Here is a 27,934-nt window from a genome sequence, read left to right on the forward strand (position 1 = left end):
CCCAACACTGCCCCCAACCCCTGGCACGGCTCAGCTTCTTGTGGCTACCTTTGTGAGGTCTGCCCAGGCCGCCCCTTGTCTTCCCCTTCTCCCTGGTGGGAAGGCAGCACTGTCCTGGCTGGTCTGGGGCTCCCTGTGCAGAGGGCGCCCAGCCCAGACACCCAGCAGGGCTCCAGGGGTCTGATCAGAGCCCTACTTGCCCTGGGTCATGACCCCTCACAGGTCTTCCCGCCTGTCCGGCTGGGCCCCTGAGCATCATTGGACAGGCCAGGGCAGCCTGAGGGGCTGCACAGTGAGAGGGCTTCAGGGCTCTGAGCACCTGCCCCGCCCATTGCTCCTCTTGCCACCTCCATTCCCTTTCTCAGCTGGAGCAGAAGGGCCTTGGGCCTCCAGGAGCCGAGGCCAGCCTCTGAAAGTTAACTGGCCACAGAGGCAGCACCCACCTGGGACTGAACAAGCCTTATAGATCGCCCAGCCTGTGTCCCTCATGTCCACACCCCCACTGTTCCAGAGACCCTGAGAGCCCAGATGCCCTGCCTCCCGAGGCTGGGCTCCAGCTCCACAGGCTGAGCCCCTCTGACTGACCAGAGGATGGAGGCAGCCTTGCCAGCTCCCGGGGGCCTGGGGGGAGGAAAGTGGAGCCAGTACAGCTGCCCACCCCCAGGCCTTTGCTGAATGTGGGCAAGTGACCAGCACAGGTCCCTGGGGCCTACAAGGGACATGGCAAGAGAACGCCCACCCCAGGTCATCCACACCCACCAGCCTCCAGCCTTTCAGACACTGTTCCTGGCACTCATGGCCTCCGGGGCCTCAGCGCAGATCGCAGAGCTGGTCCTGGTGCGGGCCCGTGGCCTCCCCAAGCTGAGCCTGGGCGGGGAGTACCCTAGGAGCACTGTCCCTTGCAGAAGGGCTTGGAGTGGCCCCTGACACCTCAGCTGGCTCCTGTGCCAGCCAGATTCTCAGCAGGAAGAGTGGACAGACCTCCTTAGGACCCCGCCAGCTCCCCAGCTTCTCCAGGGATGGGTAGTCCTGAAAATGTGCGCACAGAACTTCTCTGGGGTCCCAGGCAGGGCCAACGTCCGCCCCCGACAAGACAAGCAGGGCTTGGTGGGGTGGGCAGGCTACAGGATAGTTGGGGTTGTGGCCCTGGCCCCGGGCAAAGTCCAGCCAAACCATCCGTGGACAGAGGTAAGGGAACAGGAACACTGTATGGGCCAGAGAGGGAGTGAGCCAGGAGCCCACGTGGGCAAGCACGGATGTGTTTATTGGAGTTGTGTTCAGGAGTTTACAAGCATATACAACGTCCCGTACAGAGCAGGGTTTGTGCAGAGCCAGCCAGCAGTCTGTGGGGATGGCCATGCTCTCGTCACCCTGGGCGCCTGACAAGCACACCAGGCCTGGCACAGCAGGACCGGGCAGACGCGCGCCCGCACACGCCACACGGCTGAGACTGGGAACAGTGGGAAGGGACACGGCACCATTTTCATATTGTAGAAGCTTTTGTCTCTAAAAAATTTAAATATCCCTCAATGTGTACGTAAATCTTAAACGGTCATGGAAGCTTTACCTGATCCTGGGACGGGGGTCCCTTCCTCCCTGGGAGGAGGGGCGGGGGCCAAAGGGCACAGCCACGCCAGGGACAGGCAGGCAGCCTCCCATCCTGAGCAAACACTGGCCTGCCAAGGCCCGGACTGCAGTGAGCGGTGGGGGGCGGTGGGCACCCAGGCTGGTCAGAATCGGAGCAGAAGGCCGGTGGCGGCAGCACCTAAGGGCTGGTGGGTGGCGCCCTTGGAGGGGGCCTGCACATCACCACAACCCTCTTGGCCCACGGAGCAGGCGCCCTCAGGGGTGCCCCGCTCCTCCTCCGGGGGTCCCCGTGGACCCCGCAGCCGCTGCTGCCGCTCCTGAGCCTGGCGGGCCCGGCTGGCGATGGCACGCACACGGCTCTGGCTGCGGGAGGAGGAGCGCCGCAGGAAGCCCGGGGCACCTGCCACCCCCTCCCCGGTGGGGCCCAGGCTGGTAGGTGAAGTGATGTCCCCAGCCTGCTGGAACCCCGTGAGCCAGCGCAACTGCTCTGTCAGGGCATCCGGCCGCACCCTTCGCCCAGCCGGCCTCTCTCCAGCCAGGCCCAGGCCGCGGCCCAGGCTTTCCACGCGGGGAGCAAAGTCGTCTGCAGTCAGGTCCCCGAGGCTCTTAGACTTGGCAGCCACAGTGCAGTCCGGGAGGCCTGCCAGGGGGAGGCGGCGCCAGGGTGGCCCCGGGGCCAGGGGCAGGGGCTGCAGCCTGTCCGGCCCCACAGGCAGCTGGCCAGCAGCCCGCAGGTTGGGGTTGGATTTGCTCTTGGTCACAGCGGGTGGGTCCAGGCAGGCGACTGGGGCCGAGCAGGGCCGCAGGGGCAGACGTCCTGCCAGGGTCCCTGGGAGGCTGTCGCAGCCCAGGCCCAGGCCCAGGCCCGGCAGGGCGAGCTCGATGACCGTGTCACTGGACGACAGGCTGGAGGACGAGGACACGCTGCCGCGGTGGCTGCCTGGCTCCAGCCGCTGCCATAGCCGGTCCCCGCCAGTGGCGTCCAACGACACGGTGGGGCAGGGCCCGGCCAGGGGCCACCGTCCACCCAGAGACTCCGAGGGCACCTGCCCCTCGCTCTTGGCCCTTCTGGGCACATGGCCCAGAGCCCGGGGGTGGCCCTTGCCTTCTATATGGCCGCTGGGGGCCCCCTTGCAGGCCCCAGCAGGGCCCCCAGTGCTGCATGCCCACTGCCTGCTTCCCGGGGCTGGCTCAGCGCTCGCGTGGCTCCCTGTCTGGAGCTGGAGGGGCCTGGGAGCTTCCACAGCCACCCTTGGGGGGCTCGCCGAGAGGGTGCTGAGCCCTGTAGAGCACTGGGGCCCTCCAGGGGCATGGCTGGGGGGGGTTGCCCCTGGCAGTAGGGGGCCGGGACCCAGGGCTGGCTCCTCGGCAATGGTTTCCAGGCTGCACAGCGAGGAGACCGACCTCTGCATGGAGAAGGGGCGGGGCTCTGTGGGGGAGAGGGAGAGGCCTGTGTCAGGGGTGGCCCGGGGCTTCATGCCCACAGGACGCCCGCACTCAGGCCCCTCCACGTGCATACAGCTGCCCCCACACCCCACTCCCTCCAGCCCACCCTCTGGTTCTACTGCTGCTGGGGAAGGAACTGGCTTCTATGCCCACAGGCAGGGGGCCTCCCAAGGCCAGGGCAGCAGGGCACACGGGGGCCGGGCCCCGTTACCTGGCACTCGGCTGCTCTCAGTTCCTAACTAGGGAGGCAGCATGGGGACAGAAAGGAGAACAGGGTGGTCAGCAGGTGTGGGGTTGGCCATGGACACAGGAGGGGAGGCTGGGCACGTGCAGGAGAGAGGCTCAGCTTCTAGCGCACCCTCCCCAGGTTGGGTCCGCTCCCTGTGACCAGGGTCCACTCCCTGTGAGCAGGGGCCACAAACAGGTCTGTCATGACCACCCCTGAGGGCAGAGGCAAGGGGAGGGTCCAAAGCAGAGCTGCTCACACGTGTGTCCCCGTCCCTGGGAATGAGGGTCACCTGCAATCTGCTCCCCTCATACTTTGCAAGCTGAAGCCCTGGTGTCAAGGCTCTGAGCCCCTTCCAGGAGCCCAGGCCAGTCTTCCCAGAGGACTGCAGTGCAGGCCAGGGCTGGGGAGAGGCGGGAGGAAGACCCGGAAACTGCCTCCGGGTCCTGGCAGTCAGGCCAAGGAGGGAGGCTTGGCCTGGCACTGGAGCTAGTCTCCAGAAGCCACGCTTGGGCCTCCAGGCCTTGGCAAGCAGGGCACAGCTCAGACTCCCCAGTCCCCACCCTGGGGTCACTTCCCAGCCTCAGAGGTGTCAGGCCCGCGGGGCACGTCATGGGCACACAGGGAGCTGGGGGCAGCAGGGCCTGCAGGACTAGCTGATGGAGCACAGAGAGCACACGAAGGCCACAGTTCTGGACATGGAAGCGCAGCGGGACGCCGGCCAGGCCATGCGGGATGGGGCGGGGCCAGCACAGGGACGCTGCCAACGAGCGTCTGGTCTTACCGGTGGAGAACACGGGGGATTTACTTCTAATCTCCTCCAGCTTTTGAATGAACAGGGCGTTCATCTCCCTCTGCAGGGCCCCTGCCTGCCTGCGGGTACCCTCGGGCCAGCGGGTGGCCCCCTCGGGGCTGCCCGGGCTGCTGGAGTCCGAGGACATGGAGCCACTGCCGCCCGGCCCGGGATGCCGGGCCCTGGAGCCCTTGGGGGCCCCTCTGCTTCTCCCAGGGGCAGCGTGGGGGGCCCCCAACGAGTCCTCCCAGGCACGGGGCTGCTGGCTGATGGCCGAGTGCCCACCCTCGGGCCCCGGGCTGGGCAGCCGCCCCCTGTGCAGGCCCTCAGCATCCTCGCCAGCACAGGAGCCCACCACACACTTCATGCAGGTGGCGGCCATCCCAGCAGGCCCGGGGCCCACAGGCACCCGCGGGGGCTGCTCCTGCTCTGGACTCCTCTCCGCTGGCGCCTTACCTCGGGGGCTGCGGCTGCCTGGCTCCTCCCGGGTTGGGGCCTCCGGGATGGGGCCAGGGCTGGAGGGTGCCACATCGCCAGCCTCCCCCTCAGAGCCGGTGTCCTGCAGGCCCAGGACCAGCTCTGGGAAGGCCTTGCGGCCTGGCTTCTGACTCTTGGTCGGGGCGCTGGCCGTGCGCCGCAGGAGCCGCTGGCTAACGGAGGGCCGGGGCAGGGGCCGCCCAGCAGCATGACTGTCCAGGGAGCCGGGCTTTGGGCCTCGGAGGAACAGGCCTTTTAGGCCCAGAGCCTGCTTGACCTGCAAAAGAAGGAGACACATAGGGGACAGCCAGACACCGGGGGCTGGAGACCGCCCAGCCCCATCCAGCTGAGCTCCACAGGGTGCAGCCCTAGGGACCAGCTCGTTTTGAGGCACCACTCGGGGCCGAGCCTAAGGAGGAGGGTCTCCAGGGTGTCTCTACCAGGGTCAGCGGCGGCTGCATCTGCGGCCTCAACCCAGCCTGCACCGGGTGGAGTGAGTGGGCGCTGGCGGAGGGGCTGCAGGTCTCAGGGCAAGTGTCCCAGGGAGGGCTGGAGGGTCTCCTAAGCAGAGACCTGGGCTCTAGCCCTGTGCCCACTGCACACTCCACCCCTCCAGCCCTTGGCCCCCAGCTCTGAGGGCAGGCTGGCACAGGGCTGGTGCAGAGAGCGCAGCGGGGTGAGAACCCAGTGGAGCAGCCCCGGTCCCGTTCACCCACCCCAGGCACTGTGGCCGAGGCAGCAAGCACAGCCAGGTGCAGCCCCGTGCTCTCGCCCAGGCCCCTGCCCGGCCCACTGCCTGGAGGTGCTGTCTCTTCCAGGAGGCCTTTCCGGGATCCTGCCAGGCCATGCTTCCAGCCTTGCCCTGCTCTCTGGTCACGGGGCCTCAGGAGCAGGGCCCACGCTCGCTTGGTGCTCCCTGAACCAATGCTGGCCCAGGGCCTTCCCGGGCAGCTGGGCCCAGGAAGTCCCTGCAAGGCCTCTCCCCGTAGCCTCCCTGCCTGGGGAGGGCAGCCAGGGTCCCCAGGACCAGCTGGCAAGTGTCTCAGTCAACACCGGACAGGCCGACTGGGTCCTCGCATGCAGAGACCCTGCAAACAGTCACGGTGCCCATGACACGGGGCCCTTCAGGGTGGAGGTGTTAGTGGCCAGCACTTGAATCAGCTGCCTGATTCAAGATCCCAAATCCAGAGCAATTTGGTCAGAGTCAGCGAGAAAGTCATTTAGAGGAAGGTCCAGAATTCAAGCTCAGAGCTCCTGGTCCCTGGGGCCTCTCCCTTCCTCCCCACCCCCAGCACGGGGCACTGAGGCACAGAGAGATCAGAGGGGCACACAGGCATTCGGGGGTGGTGCACACAGAAGGAGGGGGAGGGAAGAGCACAGGCGCCAGGAGGGCTGGCAGCTAGAGGACCTAGGGAGGGGCAGGAAGAGACGGGCTGGACCCCGGGGCAGACACACGGGAGGCCTGGCTGAAGTCCTGGACCTGCCTCGTAAATGCTGTTCTGTGCCTGAGGATGGCCCAGGGGACCCGGAACCACATCCCGACCCACATCACATGAGCTGACAGTCTGCAAAATGCTACCAGGAATCACAGATGCTAACGGGGTGGCCTGAGCATGCAGGTGGGGGCGGGCAGGCCACGCCGCCCCCGCGCTGGGGTACCTTCGAGCTCCTAACAGAGCTGTGCTTCTAAAAGTAGACTTTGGACACACAGAAGCCCACTGCAAGACCAAAGAGACAGAGTGAGGCCGTGAGACACCGACAGCAGGCGTGCAGCGAGGAGACGGAGACACAGGACAGACAGGGCGACCACGGACGCACGATGGAGCTGGGAGGCCAGTGGGGGCCCCCGCCGGCAGCACCCGGGGCCGAGGAGCGAGGCAGGAAAGAGATGGTTAGTGCCGGGAGATGCGCGGACCCCCGTGTGTGCCTGACAGACCACCTCCTACAGCCCCGCTGGGCCCCGGACACAGAACCGGGGACCCCTGGGCTCTGCACATTGGGGAAGTGGGAGCAGACCCTCTCCTGGGGTAAATGTGCTGGGGTGAGAGGGAGACGGGGGCAAAGCCAGGCAGACGCCTTCAAGGACGGACAGAGAACCGGGGACCCCAAGCAGTAGGGGGGCTCAGGGGAGACGGGAGGGATCAGGGGCGCCTGGGAAGGCCCATGGCTCCCACATCCTGGCAGACACGGAAGCAGGACTGGCAGAAGGGCATCAGGAGCCCCGCCAGCCCCTTCCTGGATGGAGACACAGGCCCATCAAGATATCCACCAGGGACAGGAATGGAGGGGGTGGGGTGGAGCTGGTATGCCCCTTACAACAAGTGACCTTGTAGGTGGCACTCACCTTACCACTGATGTCACTGACGGCCACATGGACAAAGATAGAGGCTTCTTCCATCCCCTCCAGGTACACGTGCCGATAGCCTGAAACAGCAGAGGGCAGGCTCACCCCAGCCCCACACTCTACTTAAAGGTCCCAAGGCCCTGATTACAACCCACGAGCCGGGTCCTGGGGACTCTGCTGCCTTCAGGAAGCCTCCCAGGACTGCCTCAGCTGCAAGGATCTTTTCCTCCTCTGGGAGCTGAGGTTAGAGCTCCCCTCCCCCATCCAACCACACAGTGCTGTGGCCTTGAACCCTCCTCCTCTGCGCTCTTGGTGTCCCCAGGCCCAGGCGAGGCAGGAGCCAACTCGCCCCCTCCTGGCCCTCAGGGAATGCACAGTAGGGGCACTGGCCCCAGGCTCTGCCCTCCCCCACCCTCACTGGCCCCCTGCGCACCTGGCATCATGCTGCTGAAGGCCAGCGTCCTTTGGCCGATGAAGTCACGCCCAATGGGGTCGTGGTCCCAGACGAGGAAGCGTACTAGCGCTATCTCAGGCATGTGTACCGTGAACACCAGGGTCTCCTCCCACATGGGGTTGAATCCTGGAGGCCGCCAGGAGGAGGTGTCTGTCACCTCTGTCCCATCCCCACCTCTCAGGCCGTCCCCATCACAGCTCCAACCCGGAGGCCACCTGGGCCCACACCCTCCCCCAGCAGCTTCTCCTGGGCTGGCCGCTGGCACAGAGAAGCAACGCTGGAAGGCCAGGTGGCTGTCACTGGGCTCCCCACTGAGGGGGCAGCCTGGGCAGTTATGTGAGTTACAGGCTGCAGCCTTGCCCTTCCCTACCTGGTCAGACCAGCATCAGCAGCACAGGAGCTGTGATGGGGCCTGGGAGCACAGGCTGGCCTCTGGGTGCCCACGCCCCTCATGCACCCCCACCCCACCCACATGCTCACCATTGTCGTCCACCACCCGGGTCTGCTCCTTGTTGCAGTCCACCGGGAGCCCGATGACCTCCACCTCCACGAAGGGGTCGATGATCTGGTACACAGGGCAGAGTAGCACCGCAGGCCAGGCTGACAGCCAGGCCCTCCCGCCCGCCCAGGCCCTCCCACCTACCTCCCCTCGGTCCCCCAGCATCGAGTCCCGCGGCTTGGGCAGCTGCTGACCACTGATGATCCGCAGCACCAGCTGCTTCTTGAGCTGCCCGGGCAGGGGGTCCTCAGAGTTAGGGTTGAAGATGCCTGTGGGGGGCCGGGGCAAGAGGATGAGCAGGCAGGGTGAGCCCCCCACCGGCTGGCTGGGGCAGCCCCAAGGCACCCACTCCCACCTCTCCCCCACTGACTGGACGGGAGTCCCAGGTGCAGGAGGGGGACGGGAGGCAGCACTCCAATGCAGGGGTGCCTAGGGGCCGGTCACCTCTGTGACCACCCCGTGATGTGCACCCAGCTCGTTTCCTCATGGGTGAACCACAGGGGCTCAGTGTGGGTGCGAGGCCACACTGCCTCTGGATGGGTGACTGGGTGCCCGGTGATAGGGTCCAGGGTGACAGCAGGAAAAGATCCACAAGTTGCTTTCAGCACACACGGGAGAAGCTGAGGGTCTGAGAAGGAGCAGCAAGTGCCCAGCCAACCTCGCTCAAGGGCGCCTCACCCAGGGACCCTCATGTAGGGGCGGGCTGGGGAGGGGCTCCAGATCCCGGCAGGGTCGGGGTTCCCGGGCCGCGTCCTCACCCTGGCACATGCACTGAGGCTTGAGCACGTAGCCGCAGCTGCCGTTGGCGCTGAACTTGGCCCGGTTCAGCTGCAGCATCCGCCCCTCCGACTGGTAGTTCAGGGCGACTGCCAGGAAGGACGCGGGGTGACCAGGTCAGTGGGGGGTGCAGGCATCCCACCTCTGCACTGCTAGTGAGCCCAAGTCCGCTAGGGTCACACTAGGCACAACCAGGGCCCTGCGACCCGGCAGGACTTTCCTAGAGCCTGCACAGCGGCCCCTGCACAGGGGCAGAGCTTGGCCAGACTGGGGCTTTCACCACCTTACCCTGGGGTCCTAAGGCCCCCACCCCCGCGGCCCCCACCAGTGCCATCCTGGTGAGGGTGACTGGATACCTCCGAGATTCTCCCGAGTCAGGGGCGAGAGAGCTAAGCGGAGTGACTGCGGAGTAACCAGCCACATCTCCCTCGCCGCCCAGCCGCCTCTGCTGCCCCAGGGCCCAGGCACCCACCCATCTGGCAGCCGGCGTTCCAGAAGGGCTGCGGGTTGTAGTTGCTGGAGTCCACGCGGTAGGAGGAGGGGTAGATGCGCGAGAGCTGGTGCTGGTTGAAGCGTAAGTACTGCGCCGGCTTCTGCTGCAAGATCTGCTGAGCCTTGGTCTCGCTGAAGGAGGACACCTGCCAGCTGGACGCCACTGAGGGCCGAACGGGTATCGTCAGGGCACCGGGTCTGGGAGCACCCCCACGGGACTCCGTCCCAATGCCTCTGCCCCTCACTGGGCCCTGCCCCCAATGCCCCTGCCCCTCACTGGGCCCTGCCCCCAATGACCCTGCCCCTCCGTGGCACCGCCCACCTCCAAGGCCCCGCCCCTCCCCTCCCCAGGCCCTGCCTTCAATGACCCTGCCCCTCAGTGACCCCACCCCCTCCACAGCCCCGCCCCATTGGCCCAGTTCCGTCCCTGAGGGCCCCATCCCAATGGCCCCCGCCCCTCCCAGAGCCCCACTTGTAGCGACCCCTCACCCTCCGTCTCCACGTCGTGGGTGCCCACAGACTTGGTGTACTTGACCAGGTCTGAGAGGGCCCGAGACAGCTTCATAGTCTTCTTCTGCCTAGCGGCCCTGCAGGAGGGGGTTGTTGGGGTCAGGACCTGGGTAGCACTCCTCCCTTTGAAGCTCTGGGGAGCGTCCATCACGCGCCAACTGTGCCCGTGTATTCCAGGGCTCGGGTCACACATGGATGTACTGAGAGGTGACGCTGGGGGTGGGGGCAGGTGCTGAACCCAGGGAAGAGCACCGACCCTGACCAATCCTAAGCAAAGGAGCCCAGGGAGCTGCCGGCCCTGCACCCTGGGGTCGCTGCCTCGAGCCTCCATGCCCCCTCTGAGCCTGCACATCTGACGCCTGCTGTTGCCAAAACAACGGCCTCAGCACTTTCCACGCAGCCATCTCTTCAAGGACCGAGGATGGAGGTGGGCACTGACCCCCTGCTCTGGCTGCCTTGGGAGTCCAGGTCCTCGTCCCCCTCCTCCACACTGGCCGCCTTCTTCAGCTTGCTGCTCTTTTTCTGTGCAGAAGGAGGGCAGAGTCAAGATGGGTGGAGTCTCAGGCTTGGGGAAGGAAGGATCTGCTGACCTGGGGTCCTGGCGCCCACGCTTCAGCTGGGCCTGCCCCTCCTCTGCAGTGCCCTGCTCAACCTGGGCCCTGGAGGACCTGAGCTCTGGGCATTGGCCACTGTCGACCAAGGGAGAGCCATCGAGACACCTGCTCCATCCAGCCCTGACCAAGGCTCCACACCTATAGCCTGAGAAGGCAGCCAGGAATCCCAGGGACTCTCAGGGCTGGAGAAGCCCCCGCCCCACCTCTGGCTGGGGGACATAGGGGCAGGCTCCCTGCCTGGGAGCCGGGCAGACCTTGCGCTTGGAGAAGCTGCCCATGAGGAGCCGGCTATTCCGGCGGCTGGTTCCGGCCTCTTCCCCGATCTCCACGTCCTCCTCGAACTGGAAGCAGAGACAGACAGGGGGCCGAGTGAGCCCAGCCTCAGACCAGGCCAAGGGGCATGGGCAGGAAGCTCCTCCCAGTGCCTCCTTCCTGGAACAGGGGGAGCTGAGAGGGGCCTGGACGAATGGGGTAGCTGGGCCTTGGGCTGGCCGCTGCCCCAGGCCCTCAGGAGGCACAGTCCCCACCCACATGGGGTACACAGAGGTGGTTGCCAGGAGCAGGGGCCTGGCCGAATCAGCTCCCCACAATGTCCCACTCCAAACTCACTAAGTGCCCAGTTCTGATTCTTCCCCATGGATGGTGATTGCATAATGAATACCGTCAGTGTGTCTGGAATATTCCGTGGAGTGCCTGCTTATGTAATCCTCGTTTGAGGATCCCAAGCTCAGGAGCCCTGACCTGCTTCTCACAGCTGCGGAGGTGTTACCTCTTTAGACAGTCCCCAGGGCTGTGGCTGTCCACTGCTTGCACTTGGGGCTACAGCAAGTCTCCTGAAGCCACAGGACCGAGCCTCCTCAGCACCATTTACAGAACACACGTATGGGCAGCTCCCCTCCCGGCCCCTGCCCCCTTCACCAGGAGGGGGCCCGGTCCTGGCAACACTGTGGCCTGTCCACCTCTGTCATCTGTCACTGAAGCCCAAAGCTGTCATCCATAAAAGTGAAAGTCACTCTGTCGTGTCTGACTCTTTGCAACAATATGGACTATACAGCCCATGGAATTCTCCAGGCCAGAATACCGGAGTGGGTAGCCATTCCCTTCTCCAGGGGATCTTTCCAACCCAGGGATCAGACCCAGGTCTCCTGCATTGCAGGTGGATTCTTTATCTCCTGAGACATCTAGGGAAGCCCATGCTGAAGCTCATTTACACTCCTGGAGTGGCTGGAAGCTTGTGCCTGTGTCCCTGAGGCCACTCGCTGTAGCCACCACCAGCTGCCCCCGCCAGCCCCTTCCACAGATGCCCCCACAACCCTCCCAGCTTTGTTCAGGCTGTGCCTACCACACCATGGCAGGAGCTGGTTTTGCAGCCGACGATCCCTGTCGGGGAGGGGTTTCAGCAAGACGTACACACCCTGTGTGTGAGCTTGTACACACACCGCTGGGGGCACCCCTGCACATGCTCCTCCCTCAGTCCCCTGGCCTCACCCAGCAGATGAGTGGAACCCTTCAGGTCTGGATTCTGGTCACCAGGCAGGGAGCCTGGAGCTGGAGCGAGGGACAGGAGGCCCTCGGCCCAGCAAAGAGGGGCAGGGACAGCCACAGGCCCATCCCCCCGGATGCCTTCTCTGCTCACGTGCTAGAGAGGGGGCACCTGGCTGGAGACATGGCCTGCAGTGTCAGGAAGCTCCCGGGAGTCACCCCCCAACCAACTCCGCTGCTCTCCTGACCCCAGTCCCCTTCTCCACCCTCTGGGGAGTCCTGTCTCCCACTGGTTGGCAGGCTACATGGAGGGGTGCTGGTGCAAAGCCCAAGCCACAGACCCTGGGTAACGGAGGCTCTCAGGAAACCCATGAGCTGGCAGAGGCATGGGAATCTGTGTTCACAGTGTTTGCAGCCAGCAAGGCTGACACACCTCTTGGCTCGTTAACCCTCGCCTGAAACCCCATGGTCACCCAGCACAGCAGTCCTCCTGAATCTAGGTACAGAGCAGAGAGGTACGTGCTGGCCCAGCATCCTGAAGAAGTGCTGCGGCCAGGGCCAGAATCCACTGTCACCCACCCCCTCCCCTGGCATCCCAGCTTGGCAGGGAGACAGCACCCCTCTCCATCCTCAGCGGTGAGGGGTGTGGGCAGCAGGGCCACGTCAGCCCCTCCCACCAGCACACAGAGCCAGATGTGTCTTGTCTCACAAAATGGGGTCTGCAGGACCAACTGGCACCCTCCTAGCCCTAAGGCCAGCCTCCCTGCCCATCACAGCCCCCACGGGGTTCCCCCCAGGCCACTCTGTTGATGTGACCCTCCTCCAGTGTCGGCCAGTCCCTCCAGACGGCACCACAGCCGCTGGTCCTGGCCAGCCCAGCCTGGCCCCCAGGCTTTATGTCTGCCCTGACAGCCCCCACACTGTTCTCCCTGTGAAGGTACTTCCCAGAGCTCAGCCGCGCTTCCCTGTGAGGCTGGGGGCTTCCAGGCAGGGGGCAGCTGGACAGCTGCCAGTACTTACCAGGCTTTGAACCCCTCCCAGTCACCACCAGACCCCCGAGGCCACACCCAAGTTCTCTTTTAGGAGGAGCTGGAGGTCCCTAGGGGGCTGCCATCCGCTCCTGCCCACAGGTGGGGAGGATGGGGGCTAGAGGAGTTGCCCACAGACCTCTGGGGACAAACTGTCAGCCATACCAATGGGGCGGCCCCACTGTGGTCATCTGCCTTGTGACACTGACAGCTGCAGGTCTCTCAAGATGAGACTCGGAAGAGCCAGGTGTGAGCTCCTGGAGGCCCCAGGGTGAATATATGCACCAGGGGCAGTGTGTGTGTGCAGATGTAGGTGTGTGTGTGTGCAGATGTAGGTGTGTGTGTGTGCAGGTATGAGTGTGCAGGTGTATGTAGGTGTGTGTGTGCAGGTGTGTGTGCAGGTGTGTATGTGCGTATGCAGAGACCTCACGTGCCAGCCCCTCTCCCAGCTGCAGGCAACCCCCTTCGTGGCCTCAGGGCTCTCACCTTTTTGGCCTCTGCCTTGGGCCCAAGTTTGCCAGGTGGGGGCAGCGTGGACACGGTGAAGTCGCTGGGGTCTTCACAGTCCCGAATCTTGGACTCCTTCATTAGGGAATCCAGTTTCCTCTTGGCAATGTTTTCCACACGTTTCCGGTTGGTGGAGGCCTGCGAGAGGCAGCCAATCATTGGCCTCCGTCCCCCGCCTCGGGCAGCAGTGTGGACTGCATCCGGGGTCTCAGCAGGGCCAGCGCCACCCCCCCCTCCTCTCACACTTGGCACTGACCGCAGGCTCACTCCTGCATCACCGTGCTGGTCCTCATCGCCCCCCTGCTCCCCCTGGGGTGCACAGTAGGTGTGCAGTTTGTCCTGGGCCCCAGACAGGCCCAGGCCCATCTGATTCCAACGCCCGCCTCCTTCAGCTGCACTACGCTGCCCTGGGACCCGCAGATGAGTCACGGGCACCCAGCTGCCACTATGCGCTCAGGGGGGCTCAAGATCGGGAACCGACCACCATCCACTTTGTGTCTGGAGGAGATGAATGGGGGTGGGGGTAGCCCCAGTGCGCCAGGGTATCTGGGCACCCCCACACCCAGGGTACAGTGGGTGCAAGGGGGCCAGTGCAGATGTAGGGTTTACTGTTGCCTCGGGCCAGGCAGGGAAATGCACAGGCCCACCCAGAGCGTGAAGAGTCCACTGCCTCGGGGCTTTCTAAAACAATTAGCCAGCAGGGCCAAGAACTCTACACAATTGCTTTCTCATCTGATGGCCCCTCAGGGAGAAATAATACTTCAGCAGCGCCCAGAAAAGGGAGGATGCTAATTAGAGGTCCCCCCACCTCCCCATGGCTACCTCCCCATAGCCCACTCCTCTGCTGCTCGACGCTGGTGCTGACTCCTCAGCCTCTCAGCACTGCCCCAGCCTCACGAGCTTGGAGAAGAGGTGACAGTTGCTCACTGGGAACTCGGGGTTTGTATCCTGTGGGGGGGGGGTGGCTGGGCAGGGGGGCCCCCTGTGGCCCAGGCCAACTGCATGCCCAGCAGCCTGGCAGCTGTGCAACTTACCCTCAAGCTGCCCCATGCCCCTCTGTCCCTGCTGCCTCCATCCCACAACCAGGCCATGAGCTGGCCCTTCAGGGCTGTGGCTCCCCAATCTGGGAAGAAGGTCCCCCCTCCTCACTCACATCCCCATTGAGGAGCTTGCAGTCCTCATCGATCTCATCTGCGCTGTCCTCATCAGACACTTCGCCCTCCTCAGCATCCTCACTGATGTTGGCTGGGAGCTTCTTGCCCTGGGGGAGCAGGTGGGCCATGAGAGGGGTCCCTGCGGGAAGTGCTAAGAGGCCAGTACCCACAGGAGCAGCAGCTAAGGATGGGCACCTTTCCCAAGCTTGCTTGTGGCTCTCGGGCCAGGGGCAGGGCCAGGGGAGGGCCAGGGGCAGGGCCAGCCCTGCAGCAGCATCACAGGAGGGACATGCCCTGGTGTGCATGCCGAAGGCCCCAGGTTGATGGACCTCCCTGGGGAGATGGAGGCCAGGGCAGGGGCAGGTCTTGTCCTGACCCCTCAAATCTATCACAGATGGTGTGGAACCCCAGCTGGTCTGGAGCAGGGCCCTGCCCTGCCCTGATCCTAAGTCAGAGGTAGGAGGTCAGAGGCTCAGCAGGATGCTGGTGCCAGGAAGGGCAGGCAGGGTCTCACCTTCACCAGGATCTTGCCCTTGAGCACCTGGGGAGAGGGCAGCATGGTGGCATCCTCGCTGCTCACTGATGACAGGTCCAGCTTGTCCCCAAGAATGTCAGTCAGATACTGGGCCATCTTCTTCTGCTGGATGACACTGCAGTGGTTCTCAATGGACAGGATCACTGGGTACCTGTGGCCCCAAGACGGAAGGAGCAGGATGAGGCTGGGGGAAGGCTAGGTCCCACCGCAGGTCACCTGCAGCACTGCATGAGGAGGGGGGGTCTTCACAGGAGCCCAGGAGAGATGTGGCTGCCAGCCACTCTGGGAGGGTGAGGACTTTTCCTGGTGGCCCAGCGGTTAAAAGTCCATCTGCCAATGCAGAGGATATGGGTTCAATCTCTGGTCTGGGAAGATTCTACTTGCCTTGGGGCAACTAAACCCACAAGCCAAAAGTACTGAAGCCTGAGTACCCTGGAGCCTCTGCACTGCAATAAGAGAATCCACCCAGTTCAACCAAAAATAAATAAATAAAATTTTTTTAAAAAAGCAACTGAGTGTGAAGGATAGGAACCAGGAGACCTTGAGGGTGGGTAAAGAAGGCATGTACTTCTTCTCCTCATAAGAAAAAAATCAAAGGCAATTAGAAACTCCAGGAAAAATAAAAGGAAACGTTCAAGCAAGTCATAAAATGGGGTCAAAAAATGATGTGGACTGAACTGAGGTGCAATGTGGAGCAATGGACAGACTGTGAGAAAGATTCCCAACCACCAAGATCCTGGAGACACTGTCCAGTGTGTGGCCCTGGGGCCCAGTGTTGGCCCAATAGGAGGGAGATACAGCCTGGCACAGCTATGACCTGCGTGGTGCGGGTAAGGAGAGCAGTGTGGGCATTTTTGTAATAGGCTCTTCAGTTGTTTGATTTATTCTTTTCAGTCACGTGCACAGTTACTTGGATTTTTGTCAAAAGGCAACATAATCCTTTTAGAAAATGTAAGTGACCCCAGCCTAGAAGTCACAAACTGGACCAAGAGGTGGCTGAATCCTGTGATGCAGGGAGGCAGGGCCTGAGCAAAGGTGCTTCTTGCCTCAGTCCTCAAGCGAGAACCAAGTGCCTGTAAACATGATGCTGGCATGGGAGGTGTGAGCCCCATCCCGAGACCCCAGCAGGCCCCTGGCTCTTTGGCAGATTCAGGAGACCTGTGTGTCCCAGCCCCACTGCCCAGGATGCCCCCGCACCTGCAGTTCCAGAGGCCAGGCTGTCCTGCAGAGGGCCCCCATGCCCACCCCCTTCCGAGACAGAGCCTGGGCCAGGTCTTCCCAGAGGAACCCCTCTGTTTCTAGTTCTTAAGTCAGTCTCCTTCTCCTTTTCATTCAATTAGCTCTTCCCTCGCCTGCGAGCCTCGCTGATTTGGGGTAACTAACAGTGTGGGGAGGCGGTCTTCTATTTTCAGAAACTAAACTGGATTTTGTTCAATAGTGTCTATAGCCACAGCTGAGTGACAGCAAAGTGAGTCTGGACGCAGAGTAGCTTCTTAAGGACAGTCAGCGCCAGAGGCGCTATTGGAGGCGTCTGACACCTGGCGTCGCCACCGGGTGTGTGGGGGTGGGGTTTCTGTCACACACACCCCTCCCAGCCCGTGCTGCTATTGCACCCACCACCTCTCCCCTCCTCCACCCCTTCCCTGCCCCTCATCCTCAACAAGAAAGCCCGAAACCAGCACCTCGGCCACTACAACCACTGTTCCCCAGAAAGGATGTGGGGGAGGGGCAGGAAGAACGCCTTGATTCCTTCCCCCACCTACCCCCCGGGGCCAGCCCCCCAGTCCCAGTCACTCACTCATTCTTGATGAAGGCGTACTTGTTGATGGTTTCGATGACATCTTTGAAGAGGATCTTGGAGGTCAGCGTGTAGCCATGGTGCACGATGGGCTCCCCATCAGGCCCGTCCCAGCAGTCCACTGCAGGCAGGCAGACCTCAGTGGGTTCCAGGGACCCACAGCCCATGGGCTCTAACTGGAGGCAGTCTTCCTGCTCCTCAGTTAACACCAAGAGAGACCTATGCCAGCCCCTGCCAGACACAGGGCTCCTCGGGGAGGCCCCCGGGGCCGAGCGGGGGTGCAGGGCCCCGGCGCCCAGCGCTCACCCTCCACACAGCGGCAGCCGGCCTGCAGGACCCGGGCGTACATGTCCGCCCTCGACTGGGACGTGAGCTGGTCGCCCGCGAGGTAGGTGTTGTGAGACGAGGTGATGAAGTAGTGGCTCAGCGGCTGCGTCATATCCTGGTGCACGAGGCGGTGCTCCGGGTTGAAGATGTCGCCGGCGGGGCTCCGCGTGTAGTTGGTGAAGCCTGTGGGAAGCAGCGTGGGTGGAGGGGCAGCGGGGGTTCAGCCCCCATGTGCCAGTCCCGTGCTGGTCTCAGCTCAAGACCACCCACCCTCATGGCATGTGGCCCCCTTGGCACCCCACTGGCCTGGCAGCACAGCTGGGCCAGGGTGGCACCCACTCACCGTCAATGCCCATTGCCCCTTTACTCTTGTTCTCTGGGCAGGGTTCAAACTGCTCGATGATGTCGCGACAGCTCTCAAGGGTCACGCCCGTCATCTAGGCCAGAGCAGGGGGCTTGAGACCAAGCTGGCTTCAGGCAGCCCCTTGTCCTCCTCCACCACGGCCAACCCTCCCACCCAATCTCTGGCCGCTGCATCGCCCAGGGGCCGACATGGCGGGGCTGAGACTCTGGTCCTTGTAGTGGGGGCTCACTGGCCACACCTAGTGTCACAAGACTTGGGACTCGATGGCCAGCAGAAGATAGAGGGTCCCCTGGCTTTGGAAGAGCTGGCGCTGGCTAAGGATCCCTGCCAGGGGGAGGGTTTTTGGCCTCATCAGCTGGGCCATCCCCCACTGACGCCGTGCTGGGGGTCTCAGGGCAGGCTAGCAGGAGTGAGGCCTGATATGAGAAAGTGCAGGAGGGCCAGGACTGTGTTCCATCTTGGAGGAGCGGAGGGGGCTCACCCGGCCCCTCCTGCCATCTGCCCAAGTCCCTCTCAAGAAAGTTGCACACAACAGCCAAGCCCAGGTGGCCCCATGTCAGAGGCTGAGCGATTCTTAGGGCCCCACAGTGCAGCCCCCAGGAACCCCCAGCTCTTGGAGACAGGCCCACCAGCAGGGCTTCCTGGACACCCCCAGGAATCTGGGGCAGGTATAGATAGTGGAGTGGACAGATGGGGTCAGAGCTTGGAGCAGCTGCAGACCCAGGAGGCCAAACCACCCAGCTGATTTGGGCCCCAGACTATAGGGAGAGTTGTGGAAAGCTTAGGGCAAAGGTCAGGGAGCAAGGGGTCAGTGCTGCCCTTCCCACACTGGGCCCCATTCCCTCCCTCCACCCCCAAGTATGCCAGCTGTTGGGACAGTTGCCCCTCAGCCTCGTGCCAACACTGCCCACAGCCAGCCTGGTACCCACCTCTCCTGCCTGGGCGAACCCCAGTGTCCCCATCAGCAAGGCAGGAGGGAGGCCCCAGCAAACCACATGATGGCAGTCGTGGGGAGGGGACCCAAGAGCACAATGCGGGGGCAGCTCCCTGGGTCAGGACACTGGCAAGAGGTCCAAGGTGACCACCACCCAGACCCAGGGTAAGTCCACAGCCACTCCTGGTTCCCAATATCCAGCCCCCAGCCCTTCCCAGTGGTGGTCACCCCCAGCCCATTACCATGAGCTGACACTGTACGTGAGGCAGGTGGGATGAGGGCCCTGAGAAGTCCTGGGGCCAGGGAGTCTGACCCCAGAAGGGCAAGGCAGCTGGGGCCTGAAGGTTACCCCAAAAGTGGCTCTGCAAGAGTCCCGGGAAGTTAGAGGCCTGGACCCTGATCCCCATGGCCTTCTCCCACAGCCTGGGGGCAGTGCCTATGCAGTCTGTGTCTGAGCACCCCTATTCCCCACCCCCTTGGTGAGTGCTGTCTCCTCAGAGGTTGCTGACCTTCCCCTCCCCTTCCATGGACTTCCAGCCTCTGTCCACCAGAGCTGGCAGCACCTGGCCTCCACCCAGACCCCTGAGTTTCTGGACCCTGAGCTTTAGTTAGGCAATGCCTCTTGGAGCGATGGAGCTGCCTGGGGTCTAGGACAGTGGGCAGGCATACTCGGCTGGCCCCCATAGGCACCCACACATCTGCTGGACAAATGTTTGAGTGAGTTGGCAATGGGCACAGAACCCTGGGGGTGTGAGCCCAGGTGGAAAGGCTGGACCATGGAACCTAGGCCAGGAGATGCTTGACACTAAAGTCGGGGCTGTGGTCAAGCTCTGGGCTGGGGCACGGTCAGAGCTGAGCTGCCCTCCTCCCCCACCTGCTTGGCAGTGGGGTGGCTGATGAGAGCCTGGGCTGGTCCAGTATATGGGCCTCAAATGCCAGGCTGGTGCCCACTCTTCTCCCACACTGTGGACAGACTCAAATGCCTAGGGAGGCTGAGGGGAGGCCACCTTGACCAGGAGCCTGGCTCCTGCCGGGGGACCCTCACCTTCTGCTCCACCTCCAGGAAGCGCAGCAGGTCAGTGGCGTCCAGGTGGTCCTTGTGGTTGCTGTAGGTGAGCATGAGTAGGTAGAGGTCCCGGCGTGTAGACATCATCTTGTAGAAGGCACAGAACTCCTCAAAGCCTAGTGTCCCCTGGTGGTCATCCGTGTCCGCCTCCTGTAACGCAATGTCTCTGCATCCCCTCATGTCCCATCCTGGACCTCGACTGAGAGGGGGCCTTCAAGCCCCTCATCCCTCAGGCAACCCTGAGTCAAGAATCACCTTTCCCCCTCTCAAGATCACTGCCTGTATCACAGGCTCGTGGAGCGGCTCATCGTGCTCCCTAAGTCCTACAGCAGCAGCCTCACTCTGCCTCTCCCACCAAGAAGCCACCACATGATCCATTAATACAGATCTCACCCTACTTGCCCCTTTCCTAGCCTTCCAAAGTCAACCAGCACCTGAACCCGGCAATGTACCCCCACCTTCAGCCAACAACATCCACCCAGTGCCCATACTGGGCTGTGATCTGTAATCACAGTTGGTCGTCCATCGATTAGAAAAGCACAGGGCTGCCAGGCATGCAGAAATCCCCAACTTCAGCCTCTATCAGCATCTCTTCAGCAGAGATGACAGGCCCCTGATCTCAGCCACTGTCCTCACTTTTCTCAGCGAACAGCTCACACAATACCCACAGGGACCCCTGCCCCAGGCAAGCCCACTGGGCTGCTAATGAGACCACAGGCTCCTTCGTGAATCCACTAGCTCAGGAAGGATGCACTGAGATGTCAGACTCGGGACACCAAGAGTCAAGGCCAGGGGCAGACTCAGAGGACAAGGGCACTCAGTAACGAAGTCTAGGCTGCCCAGAAGATGCCAGAGGTGCTACGGGGCAGTCAGGCCCTAAGTGCTGAGGTCAGGTCCTTGGCCTGTCGGCTGGGGTTGGGGTGGGGATGGGGTGGGGGAGGTGACTGCCTGGCAAAAACAGACACCAGGTTCAGCACCATGGACAGCAGTACTCGCCAGCCCTGCGCGCAGTCTGCATGTCTTTCCTCCTATGGCCACACCATCTGGGATGGCTGGAAAGAGGCCCCTCTGAATCAGGAGAATCACCCACAAGCCAGGGGGCCACAGCCACCCCCAAGTCCCCGAGTCCAGAGAGAGTGGGGCTCTCGGGAAGTCTGTCCCTGCCTTTCCTGACCCTGTGGCCTGACACCAAGGTGGGCACCCAGCCAGCCTGTGTCCATCCAGAACCAGTCACCCAGGTAGGGTGCCCATGCCATGGCTGGAACAGGACCCAGCCCAGAGTCATCTGTGCTGAGGCCAGCAGATGCCAGTGAGGACCCTGTGTCTGCCCGGTTTGAGGGCGGCCCTGCATCTCAGAGCTGGCGGGACACGCCCTGCAGGTCAAAGGGCCTCTTGGGGACCAGGCTGGGACCTGGCTCCCAGAGCCAGGCTGGGAGCCCTTCCTGGGGCTGAGACTGAAGCTGGGAGAGATGCCCATATGCTGAGCATCCACCCACAGGGTCATCTGGCCTCCCTGCGGGCTCTGAGCTGGGCAGCACACCTAAGGCACGACTGAAAACCCTTTGGGATGATGAGGCCCTCTGGACCCAAAGGGATGGCCCCAACCCCTGGGCCCAAGGAATTCCTTCCGATGTGGTCCCGTGGTTGCTCTCCTCTCCACAAAAGGAAACTGCCGTGGCTGAAGGCACACACTGGCCGGAGCCACGCTGCTGAGCCAGGCCTGGAGCCACCCAAGGTGCTCATCATGCAGGAGGCCCAGGGGCCACACCAGCCTTGCCCACATTCCACTGTTATTTTAGACTTAATGAAATTATGCTCAAGCCTCTTTTTACCCACCAGACAGATCTATCCTTTGATTAGGGCAGTTCCAGGCAGTAGAAACAATATTGAGATTTCTCGACAATAAAATTGATGTTAATTATCAGAGTGGCTCTGCCTGGCTGGAGGTCAGCCCTCTTTCCCTGGGCCCCCAAGTGCCCACGTAGGGCCCCATGCAGATGGGCCAGGAGGCCCAGGTGCTCAGAGGACACCAGGGACAGCAGCCACTAGGGGCAGAGCTGCCCAGGGTCTGAGGTCAGCATTCCGGGTGACAGCCCCAACTGGACTCTCTCCAGATCCTCGCCAGTCCTTCTCTCTTGTCGGTCCACCTCTCCAGTCCTTCTCGAAGTGGTCTAGCCAGTGCCCAGATACCAACTGGCCTGGGGGTGCTCAGGGTGCTCCGCATGGGCCCCTCTTGCTCCCAGAGGGGCTGGGGATGTGGGCTCCCTGGAGCTCCCAGTGGGGGCATTTTCAAGCCAGGACTTGACCTTAAGGTGCCAGAAGCCTGTGCCCACTCCATGAGGCGCACTCATCTTTTGTCCTGTCTCCAAGGCCAATCTGAGCCCTGTTGCCTGGCCCCTGGCACAGCTTCATGTTCGGGAAGGGACTGCTGACCCCCGAGCTGCTCCCAGAGACAGAGCAGGCAGAGAATGGGGTCGGGGTATGGCTCTGCAAGCCTGAGCCACCTGCCAGTTCCTCACTGCCCAGGCAGGCTCTTTCCCCGCTGGGCCTTCAGGATGGGCCATGTGAGACCCCCAGTCCTCAACCAGAATCTGAGATCATCCAGTTCACCATGCCCCCCTCCCACCCCTGCTATTTACACAGACCCACACACTCTGAGCTGGCCAGCTCCCCTTGCTCCAGCCAAGCATGACTTCCTGTCCATCACAGGAGCTCAGGAGGGAGCCGCCAGGGCTTGCGCCTGGAGAGGCAGCTGGCTGTGTGTGTGTGCGTGTGTGTGTATGTGTGTTTGAGTGTGCACATGTGTGTGAATGTGTGCATGCATGTGTACACGTGTGTGCATGCGTGTGTCTCTGTGTGTTTGTGTGTCTGTGTGCATGTGCGTATGCATGTGTGCATGTATGTTGGGGCATGGCACCTCATTCAACCTCACAGAACCCTTTCCCCAGCAGCAGTGAGACAGCGAGTCCTGAGTGAGGGCAGGCTTTGCTGGCCCAGCCCCACCCAGAACCAGGACCCACTGACACCACCTGCCTTCCTCCCCCATCCCAGCAGGGGTTCCGGAAAGAGAGAAACTCATTACAGACAATAAAGGCAGCCGCTCAGCTGAGGATGCATTTTCATAACTGCTAACAGCAGTGGCAGCAGACCACAGGGGAGGCGTTGGGTGACCAGCACTGCTGCCCGCAAGGCAGGGCTTCTGCCCCCCATCGGGGCTGGGGAGTCATGGGGTGGGGTGGGATGAGGATACAGGCCCTGTGAGTGGTTTCCTTTGCTGGCCAGGCACCTGTCACGTGCCCAGTCCATCGGCCAGGGGAGGCCCCGGGAGCTGCTGCAGGGAACCAACACAGCCAGAGGCAGCAACCTGGGGTATCTGACTGATCGCCCCCCAAAGGTCCAGACCAGCTGCTGCCTCGCTATTTGATGGCACAGCCCAGGACCCTCTGCAGCTCGGACAGGGTGGGGCTGCTCCCGACACATACCTGGGTCTGGGCTTACCTTGAACATCTGCTTCACCCTCTGCCGGGGCAGGTTCACGTTCAGCTTGTGAAGCAGCTGCAGAACCTCGCCAATGCTCAGGCTGCCATCCCCATTCTTGTCGGCCTCGTCAAATGTCTGCTTCAGCCACTTTGGGGCCAAGTTAGGGACCAACGTGGGTCCAGCAGGGCCAGCCATACCTCCCCTCCCCTCCCATTCCCGGGCAGGAAGGCGTGAAGGACCCCATCCCAGTGCCGCTTTCCCCAAACACATGAGCCAGCTGGGGCGGGGAGCCCACCGAGGTGGACAGCGAGGGTGCGTCCTGGGGCCCGCCCGCCCGCTGCACGCGAGGATATTGGTCCCGGGTGCGCTGGCGGCGGGCCAGGCTGTCCTCGTCGCTGATGCCGGCCATGAGGTAGCGCAGGCCCGTGACCCAGGTGCGCGCCTCGTCGCCGCTGGGTGAGACCAGGTCCAGCGACTCCCGGTGGCTGCCGTGGTAGATGCTGAAGCAGCAGTTGGGGTCGAAGCTGCCATCAGGGTAGCGCTGGAAGATCTCCGACTGCCGCCCCTCGCTAACCTCCTGGATGGAGTCGATGGAGACTGCAGAGGTAGGGGGGTGCAGCACAGTCACGGCCCTCCCCAGGGTTTCCCTCCTGTCTGAGGCTAGGGGAGGGGGCATTTCAAGGGGCCCTTGGGGTGTTGCTGTTCTGTCACTTGGTCGTGTCTGATTCTTTGCAACCCCATGGACTGCAGCTTCCTTGTCCTTCACTATCTCCTGGAGTTTGCTCTAACTCATGTCCACTGAGTCAGTAATATCATCCAACCATCTCATCCTCTGCTGCCCGCTTCTCCTCCTGCCCTCAATCTTTCCCAGCATCAGGGAAATCTCTCCCACCCTTGGGGAGAAGGAAAAATCACAGATATGCTGGGGCTGGTGAGTTCGCCTCTTCCCATTCCACTCTGACCCTGGGGTCTGCCCGTCTTCCCTCTGGCCATTAAAGAGGTCCATCCTCCCCAAGAGAAGGGCTGCCTTCCCCCAGTCAGCCACCCTGGGTCTGTCCTCTGCACCCGGAGTGAGGAGAACCAGACAAGCCAATTCCATCTGTCAAGCTCCGGCCAGTTGCCTCTCATCCTGGGAAGGCAATTGCTGGCCAGCACGGCCGAGAGCCTGTGGCGATCTCTGTGATAAACTCTGGCACCAGCAGGTGGGAGCCAGGGGTGGTGGGGTCCCACTTGGCATGTGCCAGATCAGGCTGCAGGAAGAATTTCATTACTGGCCACAGTGTCTGGAGCTCCGTGGAGGCTGTGTTCAGAGACTGAATCCTCAGGAAGTTCCTGTGCACTCGGCAGGGTCCTTTCACAGATATCAGGGCACAGGTAGCCAGCAGCCCCTCTAGGAGCAGGTGCCCTGAAGTCGGCACAGCCAGGGACCCCTAGCATCACACGCTCCGCCTGGCTCCTGCTGCCTCTACCCCCAGAGCCCGGTGCCTACTCCCGGAGGTGGGGTTGGCACCCCTCTGGGCATGACTGTGTCTGGTGCAGTAATGGTGGGCCTCCCCGACTTACACTGTGAAGGGTGGCCTCACTGCTCTGTCCTCTGCCCCCTCTGCCCCCTCCCTGGGGGCTCGTGCTTCCCCTGCACCCCCTGCCTGGAGGGAGCCTGTCCTGCCTACTTCTCCATCCAGCTCCCTGTAGCTCACATGTCCTTGGCGAGGAGGCAGGGGTTCGGGGCCCCCAGATTAGGGGATGCTGACAGTCAGGAAATAGCTGCCTCTCACCCCATTCCTCTCTCCCAGGGACCCCTCCAAGGCCAGAGTCAGCTGGTCTCTCCCATCCTAAGCCTGCTGGCCTCAACCTACCACCGCCTCCCCAGAGGGGCCACCATGACCCTGTCCGCCTCTCCCCTCTATCTGCCATCCGGTCTCCTTCTCGTCACTCAGCATGACGTGAAGTTATCCTACCATCAGGTGGTATCACGACCTCACACCCAAAGACCAGAGTCACGTGGGCTAAATTCCCACAGCAAGCCCAGCACTGAAACAGTGCCTCCCGATGGAGCACAGGGGCTCCTGCCTGCACGGCTCACGGTGACTCCACCTCCCCGGGGCCCACAGAGCAGTCCCAGCCCCTTCCTACAAGACGCCCTCCCAGGGGGCTCCACAGTGTGTCTCTCCTGGGCCCCGTGGTGGTGGCAGCTCCCGTAGCAACCACTGGGCTCAGGCCCTGCCCTGGCACATCTGCATCTCTCCAGCTGCCAGAGCCAGAGGAGGGGCGGCAAAGTTCCCTCTGTCACCTGCAAGGGCTCACGTGTCCCTCCCTGACTCCCAGGACCCCCAGCAAGGTCCCTGTGCAAATCCTCCCAGCTCATTACCCTCCTGACCCATCCAGACAGCCCTGCAGCCTCCATGCCCCTGCCGGCTGCTCACGCCCCAGGCTGCCTGGGCCAGCACTGGGCACCAAGTCCTGTCCTCAGAGTGCCCAGGGGGCCAGACCAAAGGTCCTTTTGCCTCTTAGCCCCTCCCAGCACCCGGCGCAGGGCTGGGCATGGGTGCCACCCAGTCTCCACGGAGTCCCAGAGGATCTGCTGGGTGGACAGCAAGGCCGGGGCCCTCCCTCCCCGACTGCATCTAGAGGCCACCATGGCTCTCCAAGGCCAGCTGAGCCCGTGTTCCAGGCCTGGGGACTTTCAGGGCTCAGGGTCTTGCTGCCCCTCCCACTGCCCGGAGGCTGCTCTGGGAGGGTCTCCTGTTCCAGGACTGCCCCACTCATTCTTGGCCTTCTCATTCTTGCATGAGGAGGGTCTCCTGCCCACCCCTCAACCCCCAGACAACTCCATCACTCTTGGCCTTCTCATTCTTGCATGAGGAGGGTCTCCTGCCACCCCCCAGCCACTGGGGCCAACCCACTCACTCTTGGCTTTCTCATTCTTGCGTGAGGGCCGCCAGCGGATGCAGGAGCGATGCTCGTCCAGGAAGTAGAAGCGGACCAGGCCCTTGGAGCTGCCCCGGAGCTTCACCATCTGCGTCCCCGCCTGCATGGCACTCATACATCGCTCCACTGGAGGCCCACCGAGCCGCCACACAGACAGACCGACACAGACAGACAAATGGAGCACTGGTGAGTGCTGCGGCAGCCCCCTGCTCACCACAGCCTCAGGTGTACCCCCAAGTGCTCACGGGGTGCAGAGAATACCCCCCACCCATCAGGGCCCCAAACTCAGACCCTCCAGGGCTGCCTGTGACCCCAGGTGCTGGCCCAGGTCACAGATCCAATCTGGGACCCTGCTCAGTAGCCAGAGTCCACACAGAGTTCAGACCAGCTCTGCCCAGCCAGGTCCATGAGGCTGAGGATACACCCAAGGGCAGAAGTCCCAGAAGGTGCTGAGCCCTCACCTTCCTCACAGGGCCTAACTGCCTCCCCCCCCACCCCCCCTCCTCCATCCATTCAGCCTCCGTCTGCAGCCTGCACATCTCCCATGTCCCAGGGTAGGGGATACTGGCCAGGACAGTGGCCCCCAGGGCTGGAGAGGTAGCAGGCTCCTGAAGTCCCAGGGACAGGACCATCCCGGCCCCCCTTGGGCCTTTACAGCTGCTTACAGGAAGGCCCAGAACCAGGAGGTGCCCTCTGGGGAAGCACCAATTCATTAACCCACGAGGTCCCCTGATGAGGGACCCTCAGGTGGTGTGGAGGCCTGTGGCAGTGCCAGCCCCAAGGGACCAAGCAGTGGGAACTTCTCAGAGGAAGCCAACCTCTGTTCTTGAGCTGCAGGCATGGTGGGCTGCCGGGGGATGGGGGCACCCAGTGGGGACGGGTGCACAGGGTGGTGGGCTCCACTGAGACACCAGGAGGGGAGGGGATGGTGTGGCCGCGGGGACATAGTAGCAGGTGAAGAGAGGAGGCTGGGGGTGAGGACAGGGATGGTCCAGGGGCCTAGAACAACTGGGCCAAGCCCCACTCCCCCAGGTGGACAGAGACCCGGTGGAACGGACCAACCTGAATGGGGCCCTCCACAGGCCAGCCCCACTGGGACAGACTCTACTGTCCCATCCCCCCCAGAGTCTCACCGCAGTCAAGAGCACCCACTCTGTCGGCCTCTTAGGGCCGACATGTCTGACCCCAGCATGCTGGCCTCTCCCCACCGGGGCTGAAGGTGCTACTGACCCCAAAGTACCAGGGACCCCCTCAGAGAGTGTCCAGCCAGCACATCCACCAGGACCATGCCCTCGGCCCCTCCTTGCCCCTGACTCCCCCACCCCTTCCTTCCCCACTGCCCGCCTGGGGTTCAGCCTCCAGACCCCAAGGTGGGGGGCTCAGAGAGGCAGACCAGGGGATGCTGTCAGAGCCCCAAGACCCTCAGAGGGAAACCGAGGGGTCGGGAGGTTACAGGTTTGCATGGGGGGTGGTGGGAGCTCCCAGGCTTTTCACACTCCGAGGAGCAGCCCCACCCTCCTGATTCCAGTGACCCTGGTGCTGGGCGGGGCTCTGGCAGGGAGGAGCAGACCAGTCCCCGCCCCAGAAGACCAACCAGACAGGCCAGCCCCCTTACCTAGTGGGCCAAGCTGCCACTGCGGAGACACAGCCACGCTCCCGCCGACCCAGAGGAGGGCCTCCGCCAGGCAGGCTACGGTTCCCTTGGTCCGGCTTGGGGTAAGTGGCCAGGGGACGGACATGCCCCGATGATGGCCGGGGTGGGTTCACGGAGGCCAGGGAGGGCCGGAGCCCCCCACCCTACCTAGGCAGTGGGTCAGGTGGTGGCGGGCAGCCCCAGAGCTCCACGGGGCCCCCTTCTCTCCTCGGCTCCCTCTTTCCCTCTTCGCTGGCCTCTAGCTCCCCCGCAGGGCTGTTCCCAGGCGCCTCTGGCATTGGCCTGACTGTCACCCGCTGTCTCTGATGGCCCCTGTGCCAGTCCGCCCCCCTTCCAGGGCCATGGAGGGGTCCTGGGAGAAGCTGCAACCCAGGGTCTGGAGGTGGAAGAGCCACAGCGCTGCTGCCCGCCCCGCCCACCCTCTGCCCAATCCCCTGCGCTAATCCAAGCCTGGATCT

At 63.0% G+C, this 27,934-nt stretch overlaps 1 protein-coding gene across 1 annotated transcript; it reads right to left on the reverse strand.

Annotated features, from left to right (window-relative positions):
• Positions 1 to 1,243: 1,243 nt before the first annotated feature.
• On the reverse strand, positions 1,244 to 27,850 carry PLCH2 (phospholipase C eta 2). The gene is made up of 22 exons (XM_059875758.1): positions 27,438 to 27,850; positions 25,802 to 25,948; positions 23,238 to 23,491; positions 22,913 to 23,041; positions 19,394 to 19,564; positions 17,394 to 17,487; positions 17,030 to 17,233; positions 16,724 to 16,844; positions 14,905 to 15,076; positions 14,390 to 14,497; positions 13,216 to 13,374; positions 10,474 to 10,560; positions 10,045 to 10,127; positions 9,585 to 9,682; positions 9,076 to 9,258; positions 8,585 to 8,692; positions 7,971 to 8,095; positions 7,808 to 7,892; positions 7,307 to 7,453; positions 6,874 to 6,953; positions 4,509 to 4,806; positions 1,244 to 3,016 (listed from the first exon to the last, which is right to left on the reverse strand). The coding sequence occupies exons 1-22, from the start codon at positions 27,559 to 27,561 to the stop codon at positions 1,731 to 1,733; spliced, it is 4,263 nt and encodes a 1,420-aa protein (XP_059731741.1). The 5' UTR covers positions 27,562 to 27,850; the 3' UTR covers positions 1,244 to 1,730.
• Positions 27,851 to 27,934: the final 84 nt, after the last annotated feature.

The sequence above is a fragment of the Bos taurus genome, chromosome 16 (assembly GCF_002263795.3).
Source record: "Bos taurus isolate L1 Dominette 01449 registration number 42190680 breed Hereford chromosome 16, ARS-UCD2.0, whole genome shotgun sequence".
In the NCBI taxonomy this organism is placed as follows: Eukaryota; Metazoa; Chordata; class Mammalia; order Artiodactyla; family Bovidae; genus Bos; species Bos taurus.

Excerpts from the sequence above, each read along its gene's own strand:
- PLCH2 (XM_059875758.1), bottom strand. The coding sequence starts at position 27,561 with ATGTCCGTCCCCTGGCCACTTACCCCAAGCCGGACCAAGGGAACCGTA. Across the intron at positions 10,561-13,215 it reads CCAAGGCAGAGGCCAAAAAG|TTCGAGGAGGACGTGGAGAT; the intron begins GTGAGAGCCCTG and ends CTCTGCTTCCAG. Across the intron at positions 8,096-8,584 it reads GCCTCAGTGCATGTGCCAGG|GCATCTTCAACCCTAACTCT; the intron begins GTGAGGACGCGG and ends GGCCCCCCACAG.